Below are 24,985 nucleotides of genomic sequence, written 5' to 3' on the forward strand. Positions count from 1 at the left end.
GGATGCTGATGATGATGATGTGATCATGAAATTGGAAAAGTGCATTTGCTCTAGCGGCACTCTTGAGCAACTTTTTTACAAGAGATTGATGATTAATCATGATGGTGATGATAATAACAGTAATTATGATAGTGAGGATTTTAATGATGGCAAAGATGATGTTGGCAATTATAACGATGGTGATGATGATGTGACCTTAAAATGGTAATGAAAGTGATGGCGGTGAGTGAAGACCACTACACCTCAATGGCAAGTTCTTTTTGGCTCAAGTAGCTGGCTCCTCAATGGCCAGGAGACACTTTTGGATTATATCTGTCTTAGTAATGATGATAACGATGATGATTTTCGTCACCTTGATGGGTTTGATGGTGGACATGGGCTAGAGGGGCATTTGCAAATGAATAGCCCATCAAGTTTGTATTCAAGATTTTCCAACACCACTACCAGCATCATTTGATAGTTGAAGGAAACTGTCATAGTTGCCTCCCTGTTGAGGTGGTGATAAAATCAACTATGGGGCAACTATTGTTGTAAGTAAGACCAAGAGAATAGGGTTATCATCACTTTAGCGCGTACATGCAGGACAAAGATCATAGCACACCATCATTGGTGCTTGCTGTCTCTGCTAAGTTATCCTTAGCCTGCAGTAGGGCTCACCAGAGCCCATCTAGTTCTATTGCAGGCACATTTGCATGCTCATCCATATGCTCGAGGAGCTGGATATTAGGGTGATGATAGAGGACATGATGAGGGCTCATTTACATGCTTATTTACATGCTGGATGAATTGGATACATGGATGATGATATAGGAGGTGTTGAGGGTTCATTTACAGGCCCATCCCCACCCTAAAAGAGCTGGTTATCAGGGTGATTATATAGGACATGACATGGGTTCAATTGCAGGCTCATCCACTTGATACAGGGGTTGATGAGGGTGATGATAAAGAACATGATGAGGGCTTATTTGCAGGCCCATTTGATGGGGATGATAAGGGTGATAGTAATGATGATAAAGGAGATATTTGAGATGATGAGTTTGCAATAGAGATGATACTACAGGGAAGATGAGTTCACGATGGAGCTGATAATGCGGTTCCTTGTTTTTTATTATTTGTTTGCTTTACTTATTGCAAAGTAGGCAGATTTTAAGGCAGCTGCTGTAGATGTCTGTTACTTGAGTTGCTTCTTGCTGATTTAAGAAATGCATATGCATCATCAGTTGGCCCTCAATTTCAGTAACAGGATTGTTAAGGTTGAGGAAAAAGGTGCTCAATTTTTGGTCTGACATTGCATACAGAGCACGGTGAGGCCAGATTTTTAGCCTCTAGTATGATGGTAGACTTGTTTATACTTCTAATATCCCCAAGTTGAGTGGCCTGGCTGTGTACACCTAGGGCTGTTGTATGCATCACCCACACTCCAGGGGAAATCTTGACCAACAATCGTGACACTCACTACACACATGATTCAGACATGAAACATAAAATCTCAAGGTGTTCTTTTTTTATTGAATTGGCATCCACCTCTTTTGCTGATTCAAGCTGAATTGGGCTGCTGATGAGCATGGAAGAGGGCCCAAGTGGCTGGAGTGGAGTGTGATGAAGAATGAGGGGATTTGATTGTCTATATGTAGGAAACATCCCCAGCCAGCCCTCTAAAAGTGTGATATAAGTCACTCAATGTGTTCACATTAGCCAGAAAGGTCTCAAGTTTCAACCCTAGGCCCCTTGGCCAGGTTGGTCTGCACATACTTTGGTGTGTAAAACTGGTCTACATCTGCACCAAAGCTGTCTATTTTTCCCCCCATGTTGATTTGCTGCTGATAACTGTGTCCAACACTGGTCTCCTTTTGCTCATTGGTTCTCATTCTGCTCATTCTTATAGGCCTTTTACCCCTGGGCATTGTTAATCCTTCACAGACTCTAACCCTATGCATACCCTAATCACACCTTCACTCACTGACCCTGTTCTTTTATCAAATAGGCCTCACAATGATCACCTGTCTCACCTAAGCTTCCCTGTATGCCTTATCCGGCAATGTAGTGAACGAGGAGACTTTACTTTTCTAGAGCTCTTCTTTGATGTTGCCACTAACACGAGGAAATGAAAGCCTACTGATCCTACAGGATGAAAAAGTGGCACTTCCTTTTGTTCCACTACTTGTTCCAGTCCCCCAAAATTATATGTACCCTGAAAAGTTTCTCATACTGATGGAACGGCCATCTGCTGAGTTTGAAACTTTGAATTCCTGGTGAAAAAACATGCTTTGTGATCTCCTCCACTTAATCTGGATTTGCAAACTCGGCTTCTTCCCGCTGGGTTGATGGTTTCATTCAGCTTCCTGTTGAAACCTTTTTGCTTCATGTTTTTGTTGCCTTGTTGCTTCAGCTTCCTGTCAAAGTTTGTCCCCTTCCGGTCGGAGGAGACCGTATTTTTTGACTTTTTGCCAAAGTCTAGAGCATAGTCTCAAGAACGTTTTGAGGTTTCAAAGGTTTTTTTTCGAAAGGTTTCGTCCTTCACCAAAAAAACCGCAGGTTTTGAAAAATCTATATAATCTCTCTCTCTCTCTCTCTCTCTCTCTCAAAGGATGGCAGTCTGGAACTGCAATGGGACTTTGTCAGACATTGAGGGATTCATGGAGTTGCTTGGTGCCAACCATAGCTATCTTGCCTTCACCCTCATCTGCACACCACCTATCCCACCAGAGGCACCGGTGACCGCCCATCTCACACTACACCCAGATCCATTTCACATGATTGTGATCTTATATATGCAAATCAGCTCTACCGTTGTCTCTTGGATGTAGACCCATCTGCACCCCTCACCACCCTCACCTCACAGCTCACAACAAGAACGTCCAGGATCTTGCCCACATTTGCAAGAAGGCGGACCTGTAGAAGATCCCGGATCTCCCCTCTGCTGGGGCGAGTGCCGACTATACAGCAGATGGTGGAATGTGCTTGGAGGCGTTCCACCTCTGCGGCGAGGCTCGCTTCCTCTTCTGGCGAAAGAGAAAGCCTGATGGGGGTATCCTCAGGGGCGGGCGAGGGGGCTGCGGAAGAGTCCCTCTGAGGTGGGGCGGGAGGAGCCTCCATCAGTGTCTGAAGCTTAGTCGAAGGCGAAGCGAAAATGGAGTGTCCTGCAAGAACCGAGCTGCACAAAAGGCGGAGCTGGGAGGGGCGGAGGAGGAAAGGCGAAAGACAGAGAGGGAGGGGGGAGACAGAGGGGAAGGGGCTGAAAACAGAGGGGGGCGGAAAGGCAGAGGCAGCGAAGGGCAGGGGGGGCGGAGGAAACGTGAAAAGGGGGGGGGGAGAGGGCGGAGGCAGGCGGAGGGGGCGGGCCGCGGAGGAAGGGGAGAGAGCAGGGGGGCGCGAAGTAGGCGGGGCAGGCGGGTAGGGGGCGGCGGGCGCGAAAGAGAAGGGGGCGGGGGGCGCGAGAAAACCAGGCGGGGGGAGCAGTTGCGAGGGCGGAGAGGACGGGCCAGGCAGGGGGAGCAGTCGTGAGGGCAGGGAGGGGGGTGTGCGAGCAGGCGGCAGCGCGAGCAGGGGGGGCGAAAGCTTCAGCGAGCGGGTCTTCTTGGTTCCCTTGTTTTTCTCATTCCTACCCTACCTGATGCCCATGTCTCTTTAGTTGTAGGACATAGAGGTATCAATAGTACCCTCAAGAAATTGGAATGGTTCTTTTATTGGCAAAAAATGAGACGTGATGTATATTCACATGTTCAATCTTGTAAGATTTGTCAAAAAGTTAAGGTTCCGCATACAAAGAAGGCTGGGTTACTTCAACCTTTTCTTATCCGCAACTGACCTTTCATCGACATTTCTATGGACTTTGTAGGGCTTCTACCAGCATCCACCGGATCTCGTAACACTCAGTGTTTAACCATTGTAGATCGCGTCAGTAAGTTTTGCATGCTCATCCCATGCAATCATATGGCCACAGCTGAGGACGTAGCCCGCCTTTTTCTCAAACATTGGTACCCCATTTGTGGTTTGCCTAGCACCATTACATCAGACAGGGATTCCAAGTTTACCTCACATTTTTGGAGGGCATTATTCGAAAACTTCGGAACCAAGTTACAGTTGTCTAGTGCATTCAATCCACAGACAGACGGTCAGACATAAATCTATAACCACTTGGCCTTTGATGTTCTCAAGTCATATTGTCATGACCAGCAGTCCAAATGGGAACATTATCTTCCATTGGTCCAAGCCATCTTGAACGATACTCATTCATCCAGTGTCGAACGGACTCCGTATGAGGTAGCCTTTGGTCACCGTTTCTCTTCTCTTTTGACGAGAATGGTGGAGTACATGCCAAGAGCAAGAGTCCCAGGGTTGGCTGGCTGCTCTCTCTCTCTCTCTCTCTCTCTCTCTCTTTCTCTCTCTACAGGGCTGGCCGTTTGCATCTACAGGGCTGCAGGCTGTTAGGTTTGTTTCTAGAAGCTGGCGCATGGCTGTTACATATGTTGGTGCACAAACATATTGGATGAAATCTCCCAACTTACATCTTGTACATCCAACTAGCCCGTTCACAGACGTCGTCCACACAGGACCAAAAAGTACTCACCAGGGTAACCACTCTTCCATGAGTCCAGAGTCACTCACTAGGGTTACCACCCTTCCATGAGTTCATAAATCATGCTAGGAAAACACACCAGGATACCAATCCTTCCATGGAGCCCTTCCACATGTATTCAATCATGACATCATTCCAGGCGTCTTCCAGAGAAGTGGTGACGGCTGGAGGTAGAGAAAATGGAGCAATGGGAGAACCATGCCATAAAAGACTTAAAGGCAAATGCCAAACTGAACTGCATGTAATCCACATCAATGACAATAAGAGAGCAAAGCATATCTCTGTAACTGCACCAGTGATAAGCATAAGAAGAGGTAGCAGATATACGCATGTGTAAAGGCAACAGGATCCAGAAGTCATGCCTGTGAGACATGAATATCTAACTTGCATCATTCATATATGCCTCTATTATATGTTTCTTATGTTTCCTGGAGGAGAGGATGGTTGGCATGTTGGAATTCCTCTCCATGTTAGAAATACACGAGGCGTGGTAGACGAAGCAAAAGTCATTTAGTCTGAGCAGATCCTTCTTCATCGTTGCAAGCATGGTTCCGGTTGAAGAATACGTCAGTTCTACACGAAGTTCCGAGATCGAGGTACCCACGAAGCTGTTTGACTAGACGAGGAGTTCTTTCAAGAGTACCCCCAGTTGTTGGCGGACTACTTGGAAGCCATGAACCTGCCACCAAGCTAAGCAGGAGGGAATGCCACATGCACTCTCCACTATAGTGCATGGTGACAAGATGGCTCATCATCGGCAGTGCAACATTGTACAATATTAGAACCCTTTAGGATGATATTTGTCGTACGCCGTGACCCCATTGTAATCCTCAGTCGATGATATGTTAGGCACGAGCTACGTAGGTCATTCCTGAGCCATAGTGAGTCAGTCAGTCAGTTAAAGTTCCTTAACCCACTTGGAGAGAATCATTCATGCATATAGATGTCATAGATGCCTTAGAGTTTGCATTAGGACATGTGTGCATTTTTGCATAGCATTCCTCCCATATGCATTTAGGCCATCTAGACCATTGCAGAAGCATTAGAACTTTATTTGATATTTTCCCCACATTTTTTAGTATTTATTTAGCATTTTTCCATATTATTATCACCTTTATGCATTTATTGGCAGGACATGAAGCAGTCGGCCAGTTTCAGCCAGCTGACTTGCTCATGTTGTGCATATAAATAAATAGTTCAGCCATTCCATCATTCATATCTATCTCATAATTCAGCCATCAAGCAGTCAAGCGTTTGAGCCTTCAGCACAAGGAGCATAAAACGATTGACAATTCAGCCCATAGATCCCAACAGCATCAGCGTTTTCATCCTTCAGCTATTGGAGCATAAACGCTTGAGCTTTCAGCACTCCAACAATAAAACGCAGCAACAAACAGCATTCAGTCCGTTTCTGCATACAACCAGTTTTCAGCATTCATATCATCATCGTTTTGCTACTTCATTCCGGTGAAGGTAACCCACATGCATTTATTCATTTACAACATTCATACATAGCCTAGAACAGTCCCAAAACAATTCATATCTCAAACTCAGTCTTCAGATTTGCAGCCTTTCTACATTCCATTGAGAAGAGTGCATAGGCTCGAGGTTAGTCATTATTGGTGCTTCTATAGTGTCCTCCCATCCTCTACTGAGGCCTGTCCTCCTCATCTCTATGAAGATCCACCGTATCTCTGGTGCCCAAGTGCCCCTGCGCTGGGGGAGCTCTAGCCTGCAGCCGCTGAAAAAGAAGCTCCTTCCAAGGCTCAGTGCCTGGAAGCAGCCCCCGAACAATAAGCTTTCTACTCTGATCAGCTGTATCTATAATGCCCAAGCTCCCCTGGGCTAGCGGAAGAGTAATAACTGCCCAAGCAACCTTAGCCCGGGCCGGCTGACCATCCCGCCCAGACCAAAGAAAGTTCCTGATTAGCCTCTGTACCTGGCTAATGCAAGAGCTCGAGAAGATCCAGCAAGACGTGATGTACCACATAGTCGCTAAAAGCACCTGATTTGTCACCACCACCCTCCCAGCCAAGGATAGCCGAGCTGTACTCCAATATAAAAGCTTCTTCTGAATGCTCAGAAGAAGCGGGGCGATCTGCTGCTCAGGTGACAAATCAAGTCCAATCTGGCATCCCAGATACTGCACTGCTGTGCCAGGAGGAATCCATCTAAAACCCGGGTCTTGGCTCCATGCCAGAGCGGGAGCGCTACTGATCCAAAAAGCCACTGTCTTGCGTCAATTGATCAATGCTCCTGAAGCCACACCAAAAACCTGTAGCGACTGCTCTGCCCTCTGTAGATTGGCCTCCTGGCCATGCAGAAACAATCCCTTGTCATCAGCAAACTCAGAATCGAGCAGGTCCTCACCCCGGACTGGGAGCTGGAGTCCTCTCAAACCAACCTCCTCTGTTGTCAGATACATGCTCATAGCCTCTGCAAAGAAGAGAAAGAGGAATGGGGCGAGAGGGCATCCCTGTCGAACTGATCTGGTCAACTCAAAACTCGGCCCCCGTCCTCCTGCCATCAACACCTGGCTACGAGCTGTAGAATATAGAGCCGCCACTCCTCGAATCTAGTCTGGCTCAAAACCCAGGCGAAGCATAGTGCCCTTCAGGAAACCCCAATCGACTCTATCGTATGCCTTCTCAAAATCGAGAAGCATCACGACCAAGTCCTCACCGAGAAATCTAGCTCGGGCTGTCGCCTCCCAGAAGGTGAAAATGTTGTCAAGGATACTGCGCTCCTTGACGAATCCTGTCTGGGTAGCAAGAATCAACTCCCCAGGGAAGGGCTAGATCCTCAAACTCAAGGCCTTTGCTAGGACCTTGTAGACAGTATTGAGGATCGTAATAGGCCTCCAATGCCGAATATCATCAGACACTCCCTCCCCCTTGGGGATAAGAAAGATCAAGCCCTTTGAAAAGCTCTGTGGCATCACCCCAGTGTCCAAAACATACTGAAAGCCCCTGCGGAGGCCTGGCCCCAAAAGGTCCTAATAGCGCATAAAAAAGGCAGGTGTCAATCCGTCCTCCCCAGGGCAACTATGACGCGGAAGGACCCTCAAAGCCTCAACAAGCTCATCCTCTGAAAGGGGCTCACCCAAAACTGTGCGCATACGATCTGTGACCCTCCTCTGCGCATGGGCCCACAAATGGCTCTAATCTACCTGGGCTCAGTGGCTAACGATCCGTCTTGCCTCTTGAGCTGGCGTACTCCTGCTCGAGCATGGCGGGGTCCGGTGATCTCAAAAAACTCCCCAGTCACTCTATCACCAAGCTGTGACCACTGAGAGGCCTGGCGATGATAGTAGAACTCATGTCTCTGCTCTTCTTCCTCCCTAACCTCCTGGGGTGCCTGGCTCAGCTGGGACGCCACCCACTCACATGTAGGCAGCTGCTCCTGAAGACCCTGGAGCAAAGCAAGGCTACGTCTCAAGCGACGCTCCCGCTCTCGTGTCTCTCCTAGCCGTGTCAAGGCTGTAGCGTGCAAAAAAGAGCTGAGCTCGATGAGTCCCTGGGCACACTGGCTTGCTGCATCTAGGTCAGAGCCTTGGCTATCATGCCATATCCTCTCAATGTCCTCAAAAAGACTGGGATCTGTAAGTATCCTCTTTGGGATCCTCAACTGCAAGCCGGTCTCCCGTGTCCTCTCCTCAAGTGTCAAAATAACTGGCGCATGGTCTGAAAAAGAGGTGCCAGCGAGAATGCTAACGGAGCCACCACGCTCCCCGAACCTGTCGCCCACATAGAAGCGATCAATCCGTGATAGATAAGTCCCTCCCTGCCGGCGATCCGACGGAGAGAAACTAAGACTGTCCTGAGAACGGGAGAAAGCCTCATGTTGCCATGCATCAGTGATCCGTAGTGTCATACAAAATCGCTCCCAAGCTGCAAGCTCCATGCCCTGCACTGTAACATGACTGCCTCCCACCCTATCGGCCGGGTCCTCAAGCATGTTGAAGTCTCCCCCAACACACCAATGTGCGGCCTCGGGCAATGCATCTGTAACAAGGGTCCAGAACTCTGCTCTGGCACTAGCATGGTTGGGCGCATAGACATTGAGCACACCAAAGTGCTCATTGTGCATGCTCAGAGTAACATACTGTGCCCTACCAGGCACAATGACCCTGCGATCCACAATGGCCTACCGCCATACATCGGCAATGACCATACATACTCCTCCCTGCCCACCCAAGGGGCCAAAACCTGTAGACCAAAGTGTGTCCCATCTACCAGGCATCACCGAACCATGTCTCCGAATCCTGCTCACTCAAATGGTGCTCCTGCATCATCATAATATCAATACTGCCCCCAACCAGGCATCTCTGAAGCTCCTGCCTCAAGCAACCACGATAACGTACATAGTGTCATCTCCAGATCGCTCACATGGGTAGAAAACTCAACTGCCTGAGTCTTTAAGGGGGGTGCTGGCATCTCCTGATCCTTAGTCTGCGCTGGGGTCTCCTCCTGGAGGGGAGCAAAGCTGTTCCTCACTGGAACCCAGTGATGCTGAGGCTGTGACTGCTGCTGCGTCGGTCTCTGGGCTTGCTGCTGTGGCTGTCTCCCTCTACGGCGCCCCTGTCCAGGCTGCCAATCCGAGGTCTATGTGGGCTGAGCAGGTGTCCCGGAGGCTGCCTGCCGAGCTGCATCTGTGGGCGGGCCATCGGGGGTCTGCTGCTGCGGTGAAGGTCGGGGTCTCCTGCGAGGGCAGGCCTTGGCCAGGTGGCCGACCTGCCTGCATATAAAACACTGGTTCGGGAGCCCCGAAAACTCCACTCTTTGATCGATTCATCCCCCCCCTATCCTAGGTAACTGAATGACCTTCGGAAGGGAGGAGATGTCAGGAACCAAAACTCTGACCGAAGGCAGGGCAGCTGCTCTAGCCACCACTAAAGCTGCTATGGGGCCAGTCTCAAGCACTGAGCCTTCCAATGAGCCTATCCTAGAAAGGAGCGGAAGGTACTTGCGGCGGAGTCCAGGAAAGCAAACTGTGACATGGAATAGGCGCTCTCCTTGCTCGGCCGCTGCTAGGTCGAAACCATGCTGCCAAGGTCTGAAGAAGGCCCGAGCGCCCCTGATGTCAAGGGGACTCATGGCTAGGACCTGGGCCACGCTTTGGGCTGTCTCGAACTCAATCTGGTAGTGTCCGCGGCCCAGTAACTGAACGTCCAGGATCTTGCCCACATCTGCAAGGAGGAGGGCTGGAGAAGATCCCGGATCTCCCCTCTACTGGGGCGAGTGCCAACTATACGGCAGATGGTGGAATGTGCCTGGAGGCGTTCCACTTCTGCGGCGAGGCTCGCTTCCTCTTCTGGCGAAAGAGAAAGCCTGATGGGGGTATCCTTAGGGGCGGGCGAGGGGGCTGCGGAAGAGTCCCTCTGAGGTGGGGCGGGAGGAACCTCCATCAGAGTCTGAAGCTGAGTCGAGGGCGAAGCGGAAAATGGAGGGTCCTGCAAGAACCAAGCGGCACAAAAAAGGCGGAGCGGGGAGGGGAAGAGGGGGAAGGGCGGAAGACAAAGGGGGAGGGGTGGAAGACAGAGGGGAAGGGACGGAAGACAGAGGGGGGGCGGAAATAACAGAGGGGGAGGGGCGGAAGGCAAAGGCGGAGGGGGGGGGGGAAAAAAAAGGAAAAGGGGGGGTTGGGGAAAAACTAACTTGCGATTGTGTCAATGACTTGCATTGTTGTATAAAGGATGAAACATGTAGGAAATAACGTGGATTGGTTTGTGAAACCAAGTCCAGCTTTCATTCCAAATTCGATAGAGGTTGGAAGCCTTGTTTGTTGCGGTATACTCATGGTAATTACTCAATACGCATGAGACCATTACTCATGAGACTTACTACTTTTAAGATTCATGATTGCTTACCTCTCTAGCAAAAGAACTCTACATGTGGTCATGCATTTCCCAAGCCGTTGGCCAAGCAAGCTCATGGTGCACCTCTCATGGTTGTAGATTGTATGTCAAGATAGTGATACGTGAACTCATCTACGACCAAGCTGGGGCACTTTTTCCCTCTTTAGGAGTTTTTTTCCCTTGGCCATGTGAACATCCTCTTACCCACATTTTAGGATGTACTTATCTTTTGTACTTGGTACGCATTTCATTATTGAGCAATCTACATCGACTTGAGTCCTCTCTTTCCTCTCATGCTTCTCTGCATCTCAATAATTGTGTGTGTGTGTGCATTGCTCTGCTGCTGTTGCATCCCCAACCCCAACATTTGCCCAACATTGGTATCAGAGCTCTCTAGGTTCCAGCCTGTAACTCGCTTGCCAGGGGGACTAAGGACTTTGACACACTTTTAGATACCATGAAATGCTTACTTAACATTTAAACATGAAACATGGCCACAACTTTGATTAATTTTGAAAAGCTTTGTCGTAAGAAATGGTTTGGCCAAAATGTTAAGGATAAGGAACTTAAGGAGGGAAACTTAGTCCTATTATTTGGAGCAGGAAGTAATAAGCAAAAAAAAGTTAAAACTTAGGGGATTTGGACCCTTTTAAATCATTGAGATTACTCTAAAAGAGTCGTTCAGAATTGAGACCATTGATGGTATTGGAACACATGGGTACATTAATGGAAAAAAACTAAAAATTTATTACAGAACCTTGACACAAGATACGCTTGCACAAATACATAAAAAGAGGGAGGAAAAGAAAGAACAAGACAAGGTGAAAAGTCTCGCCCAAGAAGAGACTATGGCCAGGATCGTCAAAGCTAAACAAAGAATGGGAAAAACATTATCAACCAATGTGGCTACACTATCATCCATGGAAGATGATGGCTTGGAAGGCAATGGAAACGGAGTTGGACTACCAACTCCAAGAGCTATTGCAGGTTGGCTTCATACGCTCTAGTGTGTCGCCATTTGCCACCGTGATCTTGTTTGTCAGGGGAAAGGATGGTTCTTCGTGATTGTGTGTGGATTATCATGCACTCAATAATAAGCTGACTATAAAAAGCAAGTTTCCTATGTCTCGGATTAATTATGTTTTAGAGAGGCTGAATGGGCCCAAGGTGTTCTCGAAATTTGATTTGAAAAGTGGGTGCCACCAGGTTCAGATTGTTGAGGGGGATATCCCCAAAACAGCCTTCCATATGGAACATGCCCACTATGAGTTATTGGTCATGTCTTTTGGCTTGATGAACGCCCCAGCCACATTCAACCGCATGATGATGCGGATATTCAAGGACTTGATTGGCAAGTGTGTGTTCATATTTTTTGACGACATACTTGTATTTTCAGCTACGGTAGAGCAGCATGACATTGATGTGGAGAAGGTTTTTAAGTTATTAGAAAGTAGCAAACTCTATGTCGATCAGATCTGTTCGAGGTTCACTACCTTGGATACATTATCAATGCTAAGGGTATCTGGGCCGAGATAGTCAATTGGGAGATACCACAGACAGCTTATGATATTTGGTCGTTTGTGGGCATATGCCGCCCACATAAGTTCTCTGACCTCTTAGTGGATCTTAGAGATCTGCTTAAGGGTGGCAAGACTAGAAGGCATCGGATCCAAATGACTCCACGAGCTTTGGAGGCATTCAAAAACCTCAAGGTGGCTTTGTTAGAGGCTCCTTGTCTAGTGCTGGCATCGTGGGATAAGCTGTTTCAGGTGATCATCGATGCGAGAAACATCGCGATTGGAGTTGTTTTACAACAGAATGTCCATCCAGTAGCTTACATGTCTTGTAAGTTGCTACCCGCAAAAAAGAATTACTTGGTCTATGATCGGGAACTTCTCGCGGTGATTCAGGCCCTGAAGCATTGGAAGCATTTCCTTTATAGGCGAGACTTTGAGGTTCACACTGACCATTAGGCATTGCGTTGGATTTAGACAATGCTAAGTGCACAATGGAGTGACTGTTAGCACCGCTGGAGCCAAAATTTCCAGCAATTTGGTGGCATGATCGAGTACCTTCCAAGAAAGGCCAATCCAGTGGCCGATGCTTTGAGCAGGAAGGGAACAATGACAATGATTTAGACCACTAGACTAGACCTTGTTGGTACGGGACTAGATGATATCAAGCACACACATGCGGATTCTGAGAAATTCGGGACACAGTGGGAACATGCATTGGATGCCACAGGACTATGCCACTTTTTAATACTGGATGGTTGGCTTTTCTACAAAGGTTGCCTTTGTGTCATGAAGGTGTTTAGGGCAACTCTTCTCCATGTTGCCCATGATGCCATCACCAGTGGTCACAGGGGCATGAACTCGACTCTGGAGAAGTTAGAGCGGCAGGTTTATTGGCCAAGAATGAGGCGAGATGTGTTCACTCATGTGCAACACTATATAGTTTGTCAGAAAGTGAAAGCTCCTCGTGGAAAGTTGTTACAGACTTTACCCATTCTCGAATGACCTTTTAAAAACATTTCAATGGATTTTGTGATGAACCTGCCTCCCAGTCCGAGTAAGCGTAATACTCAGTGTTTGACTATTGTTGATTGTTGATAGGTTTAGCAAATTTGTTATGCTTATCCCATGCAGGCCCAATGTGACCACCAAGGACGTTGCCGACTTGTTCATTCGGCATTGGTACCTGATTGGTGGGGTTCCTAGGACAATGCAGAAGCATCGGAAATTTATCTGGTAATTTTTCCATATTTTATAGTATTTATTTATCATTTTTCAGCATTTAAATACCATCATTAACCATTTATCTCATCATACCTAGTTGTGTAGCTTTAGGGATCCAGTCGGCCAGCCCTTCAGCCAACCCACCAGCCCCTTAGCACTCATATAAATAGCATATAGCACTCATATAAATAGCATATAGCATTCATACCTAATCCATCCAAGCAATCAGCAGTAAGCACTTCAGCGTTTCAGCATTCAGCCCATAGATCTCATCAGCATTCAGCGTTTTCAGCAAGCGTTGCATCCTAGAGCACCTAGGTGCATCAACACCATAGTTGTTTCTCGTACCGGTACGAACCCATTCGTACCGTACGGTTCGGTACCATACAATATCGTACGGTACGAGGTCCCCCCCCCACCTTGAGAGAAAAATTCTAAATGCTAAAAAAAAAATAGAAATCTTGCTTAATGAAGATCCCAAATGCCGGCAATACTTCGCAACTTTTGTGTCCACTCAGTATTCCATATGGGGTCGTTGAGAGACCTAAAAAATCTGGCAAGGTAGACTGGTAGTGTACACTTGATTGTTAGGATGAGAGAATCTTGTTACATTACTTGGAGATCCCTGGTATAGGTAGGCTAGACAGTCAGATCCTCAAGTTATGTACGAGGGAGAAGGTTTGGACATGGCCATTTTGATCTAGAGAGGAGTCCTTAAACCTATCACCCTAGATGCACTGCTCGTATTTGTGCAAGGATGGTTCCTTAGTCATAAATGCTACACTGGGCGACCTTTGGTATTGCATTACCCATGTAGGTTCTTTTATGGAGACAACTGGGAGATCCAACTAGGAGAGACACATCTTCATGTTCTGGTTCCTCAAGCACTGTAGACTCCTCCCCTCCCCAACCTTCCCTCACATTCAAGCTTGAATCTCCATAGTTTGTAAGTGTTAATAAAAAAACCGTGTTTTATCGTACGGTATCCGAAAATTTCATATCGTACCGAAAATTCCCGTACAGTATCGTATTTTCGTACCGTGACAACTATGATCAACACAAGAGCATTTAGCCTCCAACAAGAAAACGCAGCAGTACATAGCATCTAGCATCCAGGGAACCTGGCGTTTTCTGCTTGCAACCAGTTTTCAGCCTTCGTATCATTGTCGTTTTGCTACAGCACTTCGGTGAAGGTAACCCGCATGCATTCATACATAGCCTAGAACAGTCCCAAATAGTCCATATCTCAGCTTTAGATTTTCAGCCTTTCTACATTTCATTGGGAAGAGTGCATAGGCTCGAGATCGGTCATTATTGGTGCTTCTACAGCCGTGTATAGTTCAGCCCGACTCTTGGTCCTCTGAGATCTTGCGTTTGGCTTATCTACAGTCCAAAGTCAGTCCAAAGTCATTCTCTTCAAAGTAATAAAAGCAAATACTCCTAGCAATAGGAGGGGGCTTTTCAGTGGGTAATTCGGGACCCAATCTGCTGCACAGTTTCTATCTCCTCTCTCTCTAAATCTCTTAAAGTTTGAAGTCATAAAAGTGGATTGCTGAACTCAGGATACAGAAGGCGGTGTGAAACTTGTGTGACATGATTCTTAATTACGAATACTTCCGCTGCATGTTACATTGGTATCAGATTCAGTTTGTCCACACACACCGTATCCTAGCGTGAGGGCATCCTTGGATGGTCAGACTTTGCTCTGGCGTGACCATCGACTTCAGCAACATGTTTACAGAGGAGAGTACACATCAGCACGAAGACATCTCCCCCGAAGGAGACCTTGCTCTTTTGCCTACTCTAGATACCATAGCTCTACTCCGAGCTCAGAACCAGATTCTTATGGAGTGTTTCCAACTTTTGGAGGCAGCAGCAGCAAAACCCACACCTCGAGTTACCCCCGACTTCGTCACTCTCTTCTTCAAGATGGAACAACAAAGATGAGAGGATGAGGCGAGTCGGCGGGAAGAAAAAGTAGACAGACGGGACTATGAGGAAGCCCAACGCTGGATTGACGAAGACCGGTGTTAGGCTGAACTCGCTGCTCGGGAGCACCAACGAGAGCTCGATCGAGAGAGCATGTTACTCGAACACCAAAGGGAAAAGGATGCTATACATCTGAAGTATCAGCACTTTCACTGGGATATGTTTGTCCATGACTTAAAGACCAGATTTCTCTCTTCCCAGTATTTGACGAACCTGGCAGATGAGTTCTATGGACTCAGACAGAACGGGTCACCCGTGCTTCAGTTTTCCGGCAAGGTTATAACTTTAGCACAAAAGTTTGGGTTATCTGAGCATGCCAAGATGGATCAATTCATTCGTGGATTAGATCCTAATATCCGGTTCACGGTTTGTAACTTTGAACCCAGTACATATGATCAGGCTTTTACTCTGGCTCAAAATGAAGAAATGAGAATGAACAGAGGCAAGCCTAAACAACCGCACTCTAGTACCAAACCCCAACTGGGGAAAGGTACTCCATCTTCTAAGGACGCTAAGACAAATAACAGTCCTAGCTCTAGTTTAGGGGGTAAGGAATCCAAGCCTAAGAAAACTCTCAAGGAAAATGCTAAAGCAGGCATCACTGGAGGATATCTTCCTCCAGAGGAGCAAAGGAAGTACTAGTTAGAGAACAAATGTTTTTTTGGTCATACGATTGGGCATTGTAAGAAGGATTGTAAAAAATGGCAAGCGGAGCAAGCCTCCAAAGATCCTTGTGTCACCATTGCCGCAGTATCTCCCTCTCCTCCAGACCCGCCTGCTACCACCAATGCGGTTCAGATCTTACCTTCTATGCATCCCATGCTATCCGTGGTGCTTGATGCTAAGCAGGAGGGTGAGGCTACAACCGCACAGAAAAGCTTTATCCGAGCTTATGGCTCTGCCAAAGGGCCACTAATTCATAGTCCTTTTTGACATGGGCAGTTCTGAGGACGCCATCTCTCCCTAGTTGGCTACCAATATGAGCTGTATCTTAGTGTCCTATCATTTGGAGGTGGACGGGTTTACACTTGGTCTCCTCACCCATATATCTCAACGGGCATAGTAGTTTTCTTTTCAGGTTCAAAAGGTCTCATTCCAACAAGATTTCATTGTCTCTCCTCTTTGGAGGTGTGACATGATCTTAGGAATCCATTGGTTTCGTCAGGATGAATCTATTCCCAATTGGGGGCAGGACACCTTTATTATCTCTAAAGTTTTTCTTGAGCCTGTCATGATTCGTGGGGATAGGAGCATTCTTGGCATTCCTACGATTTGTCATCTCCAGGCCCGACGAGCTATCCGCAAGGGAGTGGAAGGAGCATTAATTTATGCTCAGACAGCTTCTATCTCATCGATAACAGTTGTCTCATCTTTCTCTTTAGTCTCTCAGTTGGCAGATCTCCTTTCTCATTCAGACATTTTACTTAAGGATGATCTCCCACCCAGTATCCCACACTCTTGTCGTGAGGATCATCGTATCGATTTGGTCCCTGGGGCAGAACCTCCTAGCAAGTTTTTCTATCGTCTTTCCAAGACTTTCAAGGACAAGCTAGAACGACAGTCAGTATTCAAACATTTGAAACCTGTTCGCTATGGACAAGTTTTCATAGTTAACGCAGACCATTAAGCACTTAAGTTGCTCCCAACATGCCAAGTGTCCAGTGGAGTGATCGGCAAACCAGATGGAGTCAGCTCTTCCACTAGTTTGGAGGACTGAACAAGTACATCCCTGGTAAGCATTACCCAGTGGCCGATGCTCTTAGTAGACAGACCTACATCCAGACCATTCAGGAGTCTACCATTCTCAAAATATCTGGAAAAGACTTGGATAGCATGACCAATCCGCATGTTGATTCTGCAGAGTCTGGTACTCAACCCAGTTTGTCTCTCAATTTTGAACCTTGCCATTATTTAGTTCACAGACAGGCCCATAAGTCTAGACGAGATGTCCACTTCAAGGAAGGGGATAGGGTCTATTTGCATATCACGAAACAGAGATTGAAACAAGTGGGCAAACTTTGTCCCATGCTTTCTTTCTGTCGTTTGGACCTTTTTCTATAGTTAAAAAGATAAGCGATGTCTCCATGAAGTTAAAGTTGCCTAACAGTTGGACAATGCATGATGTTTTCCATGTTTCTTGGCTAAAACCATATGCTGGACTAGAAGTGTTTGATGTTTCAGATGAATATCAGCCAGACGTGGTAGATGTAGCAGAAGTCATTGAGCCTAAGCAGATCCTTCTTCATTGTTGGAAGCATGGTTTCGGTCGAAGACTCCGTCAGTTCTATACGAAGTTCCGAGATCGAGGTACCCATGAAGCAGTTTGGCTAGATGAAGAGTTCAGTACCCCCAGTTGTTGGCGGACTACTTGGAAGCCATGAACCTGCTGCTAAGCTAAGCAGGAGGGAATGTCACATGCACTATGCACTGTAGTGCATGGTGACAAGATGGCTCATCATCAGTGCAACATTGTATAATATTAGAACGCTTTAGGATGATATTTGCCGTATGCCGTGACCCCATTGTAATCCTCAGTCCAAGATATGTCATGCACGAGCTATGTAGGTCATTCCTCAGCCTTAGTGAGTCCGTGAGTTAGTTGAAGTTCCTTAACCCACTTCGAGAGAATCATTCATGCATATAGATGTCATAGAAGCCTTAGAGTTTGCATCAGGACATGTGTGCATTTATGCATAGCATTCATCATCCCATATGCATGTAGGCCATCTAGACCATTGCAGAAGCATTGGAACTTTATATGGTAGTTTTTCCATATTTTATAGTATTTGTTTATCATTTTTCAGCATTTAAATACCATCATTAACCATTTATCTCATCATATCTAGTCGTGTAGCTTTAGGGATACAGTTGGCCAGCCCGTCAGCCAACCGACCAGCCCCTTAGCACTCATATAAATAGCATATAGCATTCATACCTAATCCATCTAAGCAATCAGCAGCAAGCGCTTCAGCGTTTTAGCATTCAGCCCATAGATCTCATCAGCATTCAGCGTTTTCAGCAACGTTGCATCCTACGGCACCCAGGTGCATCAACGCAACAGCATTCAGCCTCCAACAAGAAAACACAGTAGTCCATAGCATTCAGCGTCCAAGGAACCTTGCGTTTTTTGCTTGCAACCAGTTTTCAGCCTTCGTATCATCATCGTTTTGCTACAACTCTTTGGTGAAGGCAACCCGCATGCATTCATTCATTTACAACATTCATACATAGCCTAGAAGAGTCCCAAACAGTCCATATCTCAGCCTCAGATTTGCAGCCTTCCTACATTCCATTGGGAAGAGTGCATAGGCTTGAGATTGGTCATTATTGGTGCTTCTACAGCCGTGTACAGGTCAGCCCGACTCTTGGTCCTCTGAGATGCTGCGTTTGGCTTATCTACAGTCCAAAGTCATTCTCTTCAAAGTAATAAAAGCAAATACTCCTAGCAATAGGAGGGGGCCCTTCAGTGGGTAATTCGGGACCCAATCTGCTATACAACTTCTCTCTCTCTCTCTCTCTCTCTCTCTCTCTCTCTCTCTCTCTCTCTGCCTCTTCCGAGAGGGTTTTGGGCCGTTATGCAGGGTCATGGAGTTTGAGGATCAGAGATGCCTCGGATTGTTTCTAGAGAGAACCTCTTGGCAGACAGGAGGCCGAGCCATGATGCACCTAGACAGAGGACCCGACAGATTTCTTCGGCACCAACACCAGCAACCCAGCCCACACACCTCCTGATACCTCCTCCATTGGGCCATCAGAGCACCGACCACGCTCCCAGGGAGTCACCACTGATAGAGCAGTTATCTTATGTCGTGCTCGTCGGCCACGCCCACCAGGATCCTGACCACGGCATCCTCACCATCGCCAGATCAGAGCCACTATTGCTCGGCATCGGAGGCGCCTACCTCGCTTCTACGACCTCTCCATTCTAGATAGCCCCATGGCGGAGATACTTGATCTAAGGAGAGGGCAACACTTCAAGTGATCAGCATACATGGATCTACCTGATATACATTTTCCAGTATTTTCCAGTATTTTCTACTCAGTATCATCTCGGAGTCTTGCAGTTCTGTTCGTATAACTGTAGGACAATCAGTTTATTGTACTTTTTAGTCTTGTTCTCTTTGATGAGACACCAACTTCAGATGTACTCTCAGTTTTGGTCTCATAGGCCATTATGGCCTCTTAGAGACGTTAATATATCATTTCATTTCATTTCTCTCTCTCTAAATCTCTTAAAGTTTGAAGTCATAAAAGTGGATTGCTAAACTCGCGAAACTCAAGATACAGAAGGCGGTGTGAGACTTGTGTGACAGGATCCTTAATTACGAATACGGCGCTGCATGTTACAGGGTTCCACTCTAAGCGTCCAAATTTAGGTGTACAAGTCCCGTACATGGTCTTGGTCAGGTGTGCAAGTCCCGAACATGAAGCAGTGCCAGTCCGTATTGTGAGTATCCCTCTAAAATGATGATAGGTGTTCCAGTTGTTTGGTTTGTAGCCAGATACCAGGCATCTTTGTAGTTGCATGGAGAAGAAAGGGGCAGCCCTTTGGGTATCACAGAAACGGGTTTGTAACCCTTGCCTATCAAGGGAGTATCCCTGTTGGGTCATCTGAGGGGCCAAGGGTGCCCATGGCCAATGCCCAACAGCCATCATGGCTGGGCATGCTGTCGGCCAGCCATGGAGGACCTGGGTAGCAAGGTGGCCAGGCCTAGATGGCCTGGACAGGCTGTCGGCCAGCCTCACAAGCAGTCCAACAAGGCGGCCTTTACACAAGGGCTGCCAGGAGCCAGTCTGGACAGCGCACAAGGTGGCCAGACAAAGTGTGAAAGGCGGATATATAATATGCATGACCAAGTCGTGAGGTGAATTATCCAGCAGGCTGAGGCCTGTAAGAGACCACGGACTAACATCTAGAAGGTGCTATAAAAGCAAAGGCTAACAATTCATTCGATCATCTCCTAATTCACAAAGTGCTAAGAACAAGACCACCAAAGGGAGCCTAAGCAAAGGTGAAGGTTGAAGGTCAAGAGTCAGATCATTTACAGAAGATCTATAGATTTGCTTTATTTACTCATCATTCTAATAGAGAAAATACACCATTTGTGGTGGGGGCCCTACAGAGAGTATTTGAGACCCAATATCATGTCCTACTCTCTCTCTCTCTCTCTCTCTCTCTCTCTCTCTCTCTCTCTTTTTGCACATATCTATCTACCTTGTGTGTTATCTTTGTCACGAAAGATTGCTGAATTCTGTCCAGTGAAGAACCGATTGTATTCATCAAGCTTCCGCTTGTTACACATTGGTTTTAATGAATACTTACCACCTGTTTACATGGCACAAACCATGTCAAAATACAAGGCACTCGCATGGTTTATGGGTGGGCGTCCCATGCGTGTGAGGTGGACACATCATAGCAGGTGGTCACATGAAAACAAGTCATGCGAAATTAGTTTCAAGGAAGCAGAGTTGCGTGCATGTGCCTTTTGCAATGGATTTATCTCCTGTTCTTGGAACTTGTAGATAGTAGGTCTTCCCGAGCACGGAACTGGCTTAGTGGGAATAGGATCCCTGACAGTGGGTTCCACGTCCTGGCCACACTACGGGTGAGATGAGGCCTGGCCTTCTGTAGTTGACACGAGTCTTGGCCTCAGTACGGGCAGCACAAAGCTCCTTGGCCTCCCGTACCTTGGCACGAAGTAGGGGAGTGCCACTTGGGTGGCCAAATGGTGATAGGAGCAGCCGCCTCTTCCTTGGGCAATAGCTTGGTGTAAATGCTCATCTCCAAATGGTGCATCAGCTTGGTCTCTCCATGTCAGATGTCTTGCTAGATGGGAAATTGAATATTAACTGTACAAAAGCTCAGTTAAACTTTTCTCCGTAGGAGAAAATTTTTAATACGTTAAATTATTTGGGATATCAATGCTAGGCTACCCTACCACCCAGAACACCCCCCCCCCCCCTCTGTCCCTTCCTGAGGTGGGAAACGGAGGAATGGGAGAAAGGGTGGAAAAAGGCAGACAAGGGACGGGTGAAGGCTGGGGAGTGTGCTGGCCGGCTGACATGTGCAGGATGGAGAGGGGGGTGGGGGGGGGGTTGGGGCAATGGATGGGAACAAGGGGGGTAAATAGGCACAGGCAGAGGGGCGTAAAGGGGGGAAACTGGTTGGAGAGGGCTTGAAGGAGGGGGCACCGGGGCAAGGGGTGTAGGGCAAGGGGTGCACGAACACAGTGGGACCACAATGGGACTCCAGTTCTTGGGCCTTTATCACTTCCCCAAATAACTGTCATAGATCTTTGAGCGAATGTCCTTGTATGCGGAACGATCTGTGATTTGTGGTTGCACATTTTCTTTTTCTTAAGAAGAGATAGGGATGTTGTTATGGAGATTATTCTAGTTAGTTTTACATTCAGTTGAGAGAAATTGGAAATTAAGCACATAATGAGATACTCTAGATGGAAGATTTCTAAGACTGTGCTTGCATTAGAAATAGCCCAGCCATTTGGTATACTCTGAAGTCATCGGCGATACCACAATACTTGGCCCTGCCATGTGTAGTGCAGGTTTTGCAATTTAGTCATAGGCATGAGGTTAAAAACCGTATAAGTTCAGTGATAAAAGTCTCAAAGCTTTGCATTGTTTGAGAGCTTGCGAATTGTCTCACTAGTTTGTCTTATCTATTCCTTATCTCATTTGTTTGATTTGGCATGTACAGACCATACGAATTGCGGTAAGATACTGTTTGTCATTCCTCTTTGGCCTTAGAGGTGAGCAATCCATTGAACACATTTTCTCTTAATTTGCAACATACTTGAGGAATTATTTATGTGACAATAATGGTAATTAGGCTTTGTTTGGACATATTATTGTACATAGTATCAGACCTTTGAGGCCAGTTCTTTTCCAGGAAAGGAGCATGGAATCACAGTTTGCCCAGAATACTTCCTTAATCCATACTAGTCATGTGGGCTTTCATTCATCACAAGGGGGCCACTTTCAGAATTGGGTCGATAATAGCTCGAGAGCAGAGGCATCTACGAGTACAGAAGGAGAGGGTAAAGATGATGATAGGGTAAGTTGGTTTTTATTTAGATAGTGTTACATTATGAGAATTTCGGTATACAACGTGCCAAATGTTTCATCCTGTGTTTGTATGTGTTGTGCAGTTGCTCAACGGAAATCGAGATGATATGCTGATACCATCAGGGTCTTCATTCTGTGAACGAGCAAAGATAACAGACTCTAAGGTATATTCCTTATTGAGAGTAGTTCTTATTGACGAAGCTTGAGTTCCAAAAGGGCTCACAATTTGCAAGTTGTACTTTCTCATTTGTGGTATCATGCCACCTTCTTGGAACATCTGGCAATTTGCAGGTTCTTAGAAGGTTAGCACAAAACCGCGAAGCAGCCCGCAAGAGCCGGTTAAGGAAAAAGGTTCCCTTTCAGTACCTTATCTTTCCATTGTCATATCGTTTGATAGGTTTTCCATGATGACTCAGCATGATGCAGAAGAATCGTCTTCTATGCAGGCTTATGTACAACAATTGGAGTCAAGTCGTGTGAAGCTAAATCAACTTGAACAAGAGCTTGATCGAGCCAGGCAACAGGTGACACAAGTGCGGTTTCATGTTTTTAATTGCAATACCCAGCAAGCTGGAATGTCAGACATTTGAGCTAGGGGAGCCTTTTATAATGTCAATTTAGGAGCTCTTCTGAATAAGATTTTCAGGTTAGATTCCTTTGAAGTGTTAGTATTGGTGACAGCCATTTTCACGAATAATGAAATCTAGTGGGTTGCAGGGGTTTCATTCTGGGGGGCTCTTTGGAGGGGATCACACTCATCCAGGTATTGATTATCTGGGAGCAAAGCATTTTGAAGCTTCTTTGTCCAATAATTGTAGAAAAGAACTCATGGTTAAATTTGACTTTGTAGGGGTCTTCATATTAGTAAAAGTAAGTACGAAGTCATGTTTTTATTTTTTTTTCCGAGAAAAGATCCTTTCATTAGTTATAAAACAACGCCCACTGGGCTACAAAACCCCTCTCCTGCTCATAAGAAGGCAGAGTAGAGATCCAATGAAGGCAGCTAGGGAGACTCTCCCTAGGTGCAAAAAAGTACAAATAACACTACAAATAACTGAGAGGCTATATCATACAATAGGAGGGGGGGAAATCCAAACGCCGCAAGATCGCTCGATCCGAGTCGCCCCGGATGCGGTCATACTGTCCTCGCAGGGTGTGAATCAACTCCTGCCAGATCCCCTGAACAGTCTCTGCTGGTGGCTCCAGTCTCCCCTCAAAGGCCCTGAAACAACGGGCTCTCCAGGTGAACCATATGGTGAGGCTGCTGAGGAGCTCCCATCGTAGATCCCTCTCCTGTGTCCAGCCGGCGGACGAGAAATCCGGTGAAGGAACAAGGCGAGGCTGGCCCCTAATGAATCTGATGACCTGGCTGTCCTGCTCCGTCTCGTATCCCAGAGCAGGCCCTGACGAAGTCAACCAAGCAGCGGCTCCCCACGTATACATGCCCTCTGGAGAGAGGGGGGCCAAAATGCGCAGCATCCTCAGCCAAATCTGCTGCGCCTGTGGACAGTCCCATAGGCAATGTCTCTGTGTCTCCAATGGGTGGCCGCATCGGACGCAGGCCGACGCAAGGCCACTGTAGACAAGCCAGGTGCCAACTGCGGAGCCCTTGTGGACAACCAGCCACTGGAAAGTCGAGATCCTGCGTGCCTGTCGGCTAGCCCAGAGCCTGGTCCAAAAATCCTCCAGGAACTCCTGTGAGAGTCCCTGTAGCCGCCAATGCTCCGATGCAGCTCGAGAGACCATCCTCCTCGCAGTCAAAATATGCCTCCCCAACCGAACAGTGTACTGGAAAAAGGTGATCTATGGGGCCTCGGGGGACGCATAAGGATCATGCCACTCGTACTCGCCAGGGTCCCACTGGAGCCGGGGGCCAAGGGGCACGCAGCATATGTATGCGCCAATCAGAGTCCACATCTGCAGGGTCTGGATCAATATGCCACTTCCGAGAAGCGGCGGCCATTACCCGTATCCTCTAACAGCAATCAGGATCTCCAACTGTGTAAAGGCTCCCATCCACCGTGGGGCCGCTGGCTCGAAAGGCATGAACCACTCCTCAGTGAGTGCCTCTTGAATGTCATCCCTCATAATCAGCCCCCCTCTAAAGTGACTCAGCCTCTCTGCTTGGATCTCCTCCGCGAGACTGCAAAAGGCCTGCCAATCTCCAAAACTGCGTGTTGGGCCTGCCGCCAATGGTCCCCAGGCTAGACGAGGCCGAGAACCCAGCATATGACCATGCTCTGTGCGTACCGCGGGACTCCAGATGAGCGGCTGTGTGGCCGGCTCCTCATCACAAGTGGTAGGTCTTTGAGAAAGCCCCGGTCTCAGCAGCTCCCAAGCTCGCAGGATGCTCAAGGCAAATCTGTCCTCCCATCCTCTACTGAGGCTTGTCCTCCTCATCTCTATGAAGATCCAACGTATCTCTGGTGCCCAAGTGCCCCCTGTTGTTGGGGGAGCTCTACTGCAGCCGCTGAATAAGAAGCTCCTTCCAAGGCTCAGCGCCTGGAAGCAGCCACCGAACAATAAGCTTCCCCAACAAGGCTCTACTCTGTTCAGCTAGATCTATAATGCCCAAGCCCCCCTGGGCTAGCGAAAGAGTAATAACTGCCCAAGCAACCTTAGCTCGGGCCGGCTGACCATCCCGCCCAGACCAAAGAAAGTTCCTGATCAGCCTCTGTACCTGGTTGATGCAAGAGCTCGAGAAGATCCAGCAAGACGTGATGTACCACATAGTCGCTA

General features: G+C 47.4%; 1 protein-coding gene across 7 annotated transcripts in view; it reads left to right on the forward strand.

Annotated features, from left to right (window-relative positions):
- LOC147603958 (transcription factor TGA2.2-like) overlaps nt 1–24,985 on the forward strand; it is a 39,325-nt gene that overhangs the window by 1,274 nt on the left and 13,066 nt on the right. For 3 of the 7 annotated variants that reach the window (XM_086796484.1, XM_086796490.1, XM_086796485.1), the window contains 6 exons: nt 21,879–21,930; nt 22,071–22,235; nt 22,330–22,410; nt 22,538–22,597; nt 22,693–22,779; nt 22,964–23,009. In XM_086796484.1, coding sequence (XP_086652610.1) covers nt 22,080–22,235; nt 22,330–22,410; nt 22,538–22,597; nt 22,693–22,779; nt 22,964–23,009 — 430 coding nt within the window. In that variant the 5' untranslated portion in view covers nt 21,879–21,930; nt 22,071–22,079. Of the gene's footprint in view, nt 1–21,878; nt 21,931–22,039; nt 22,236–22,329; nt 22,411–22,537; nt 22,598–22,692; nt 22,780–22,963; nt 23,010–24,985 lie in introns of all 7 variants that reach the window. The other 4 variants (XM_086796487.1, XM_086796488.1, XM_086796486.1 and 1 more) reach the window with 3 other exon arrangements.

This window comes from Cibotium barometz, chromosome 63 (genome assembly GCF_041138505.1).
Source record: "Cibotium barometz isolate CiBa-2024 chromosome 63, ASM4113850v1, whole genome shotgun sequence".
NCBI classification, from domain to species: domain Eukaryota; kingdom Viridiplantae; phylum Streptophyta; class Polypodiopsida; order Cyatheales; family Cibotiaceae; genus Cibotium; species Cibotium barometz.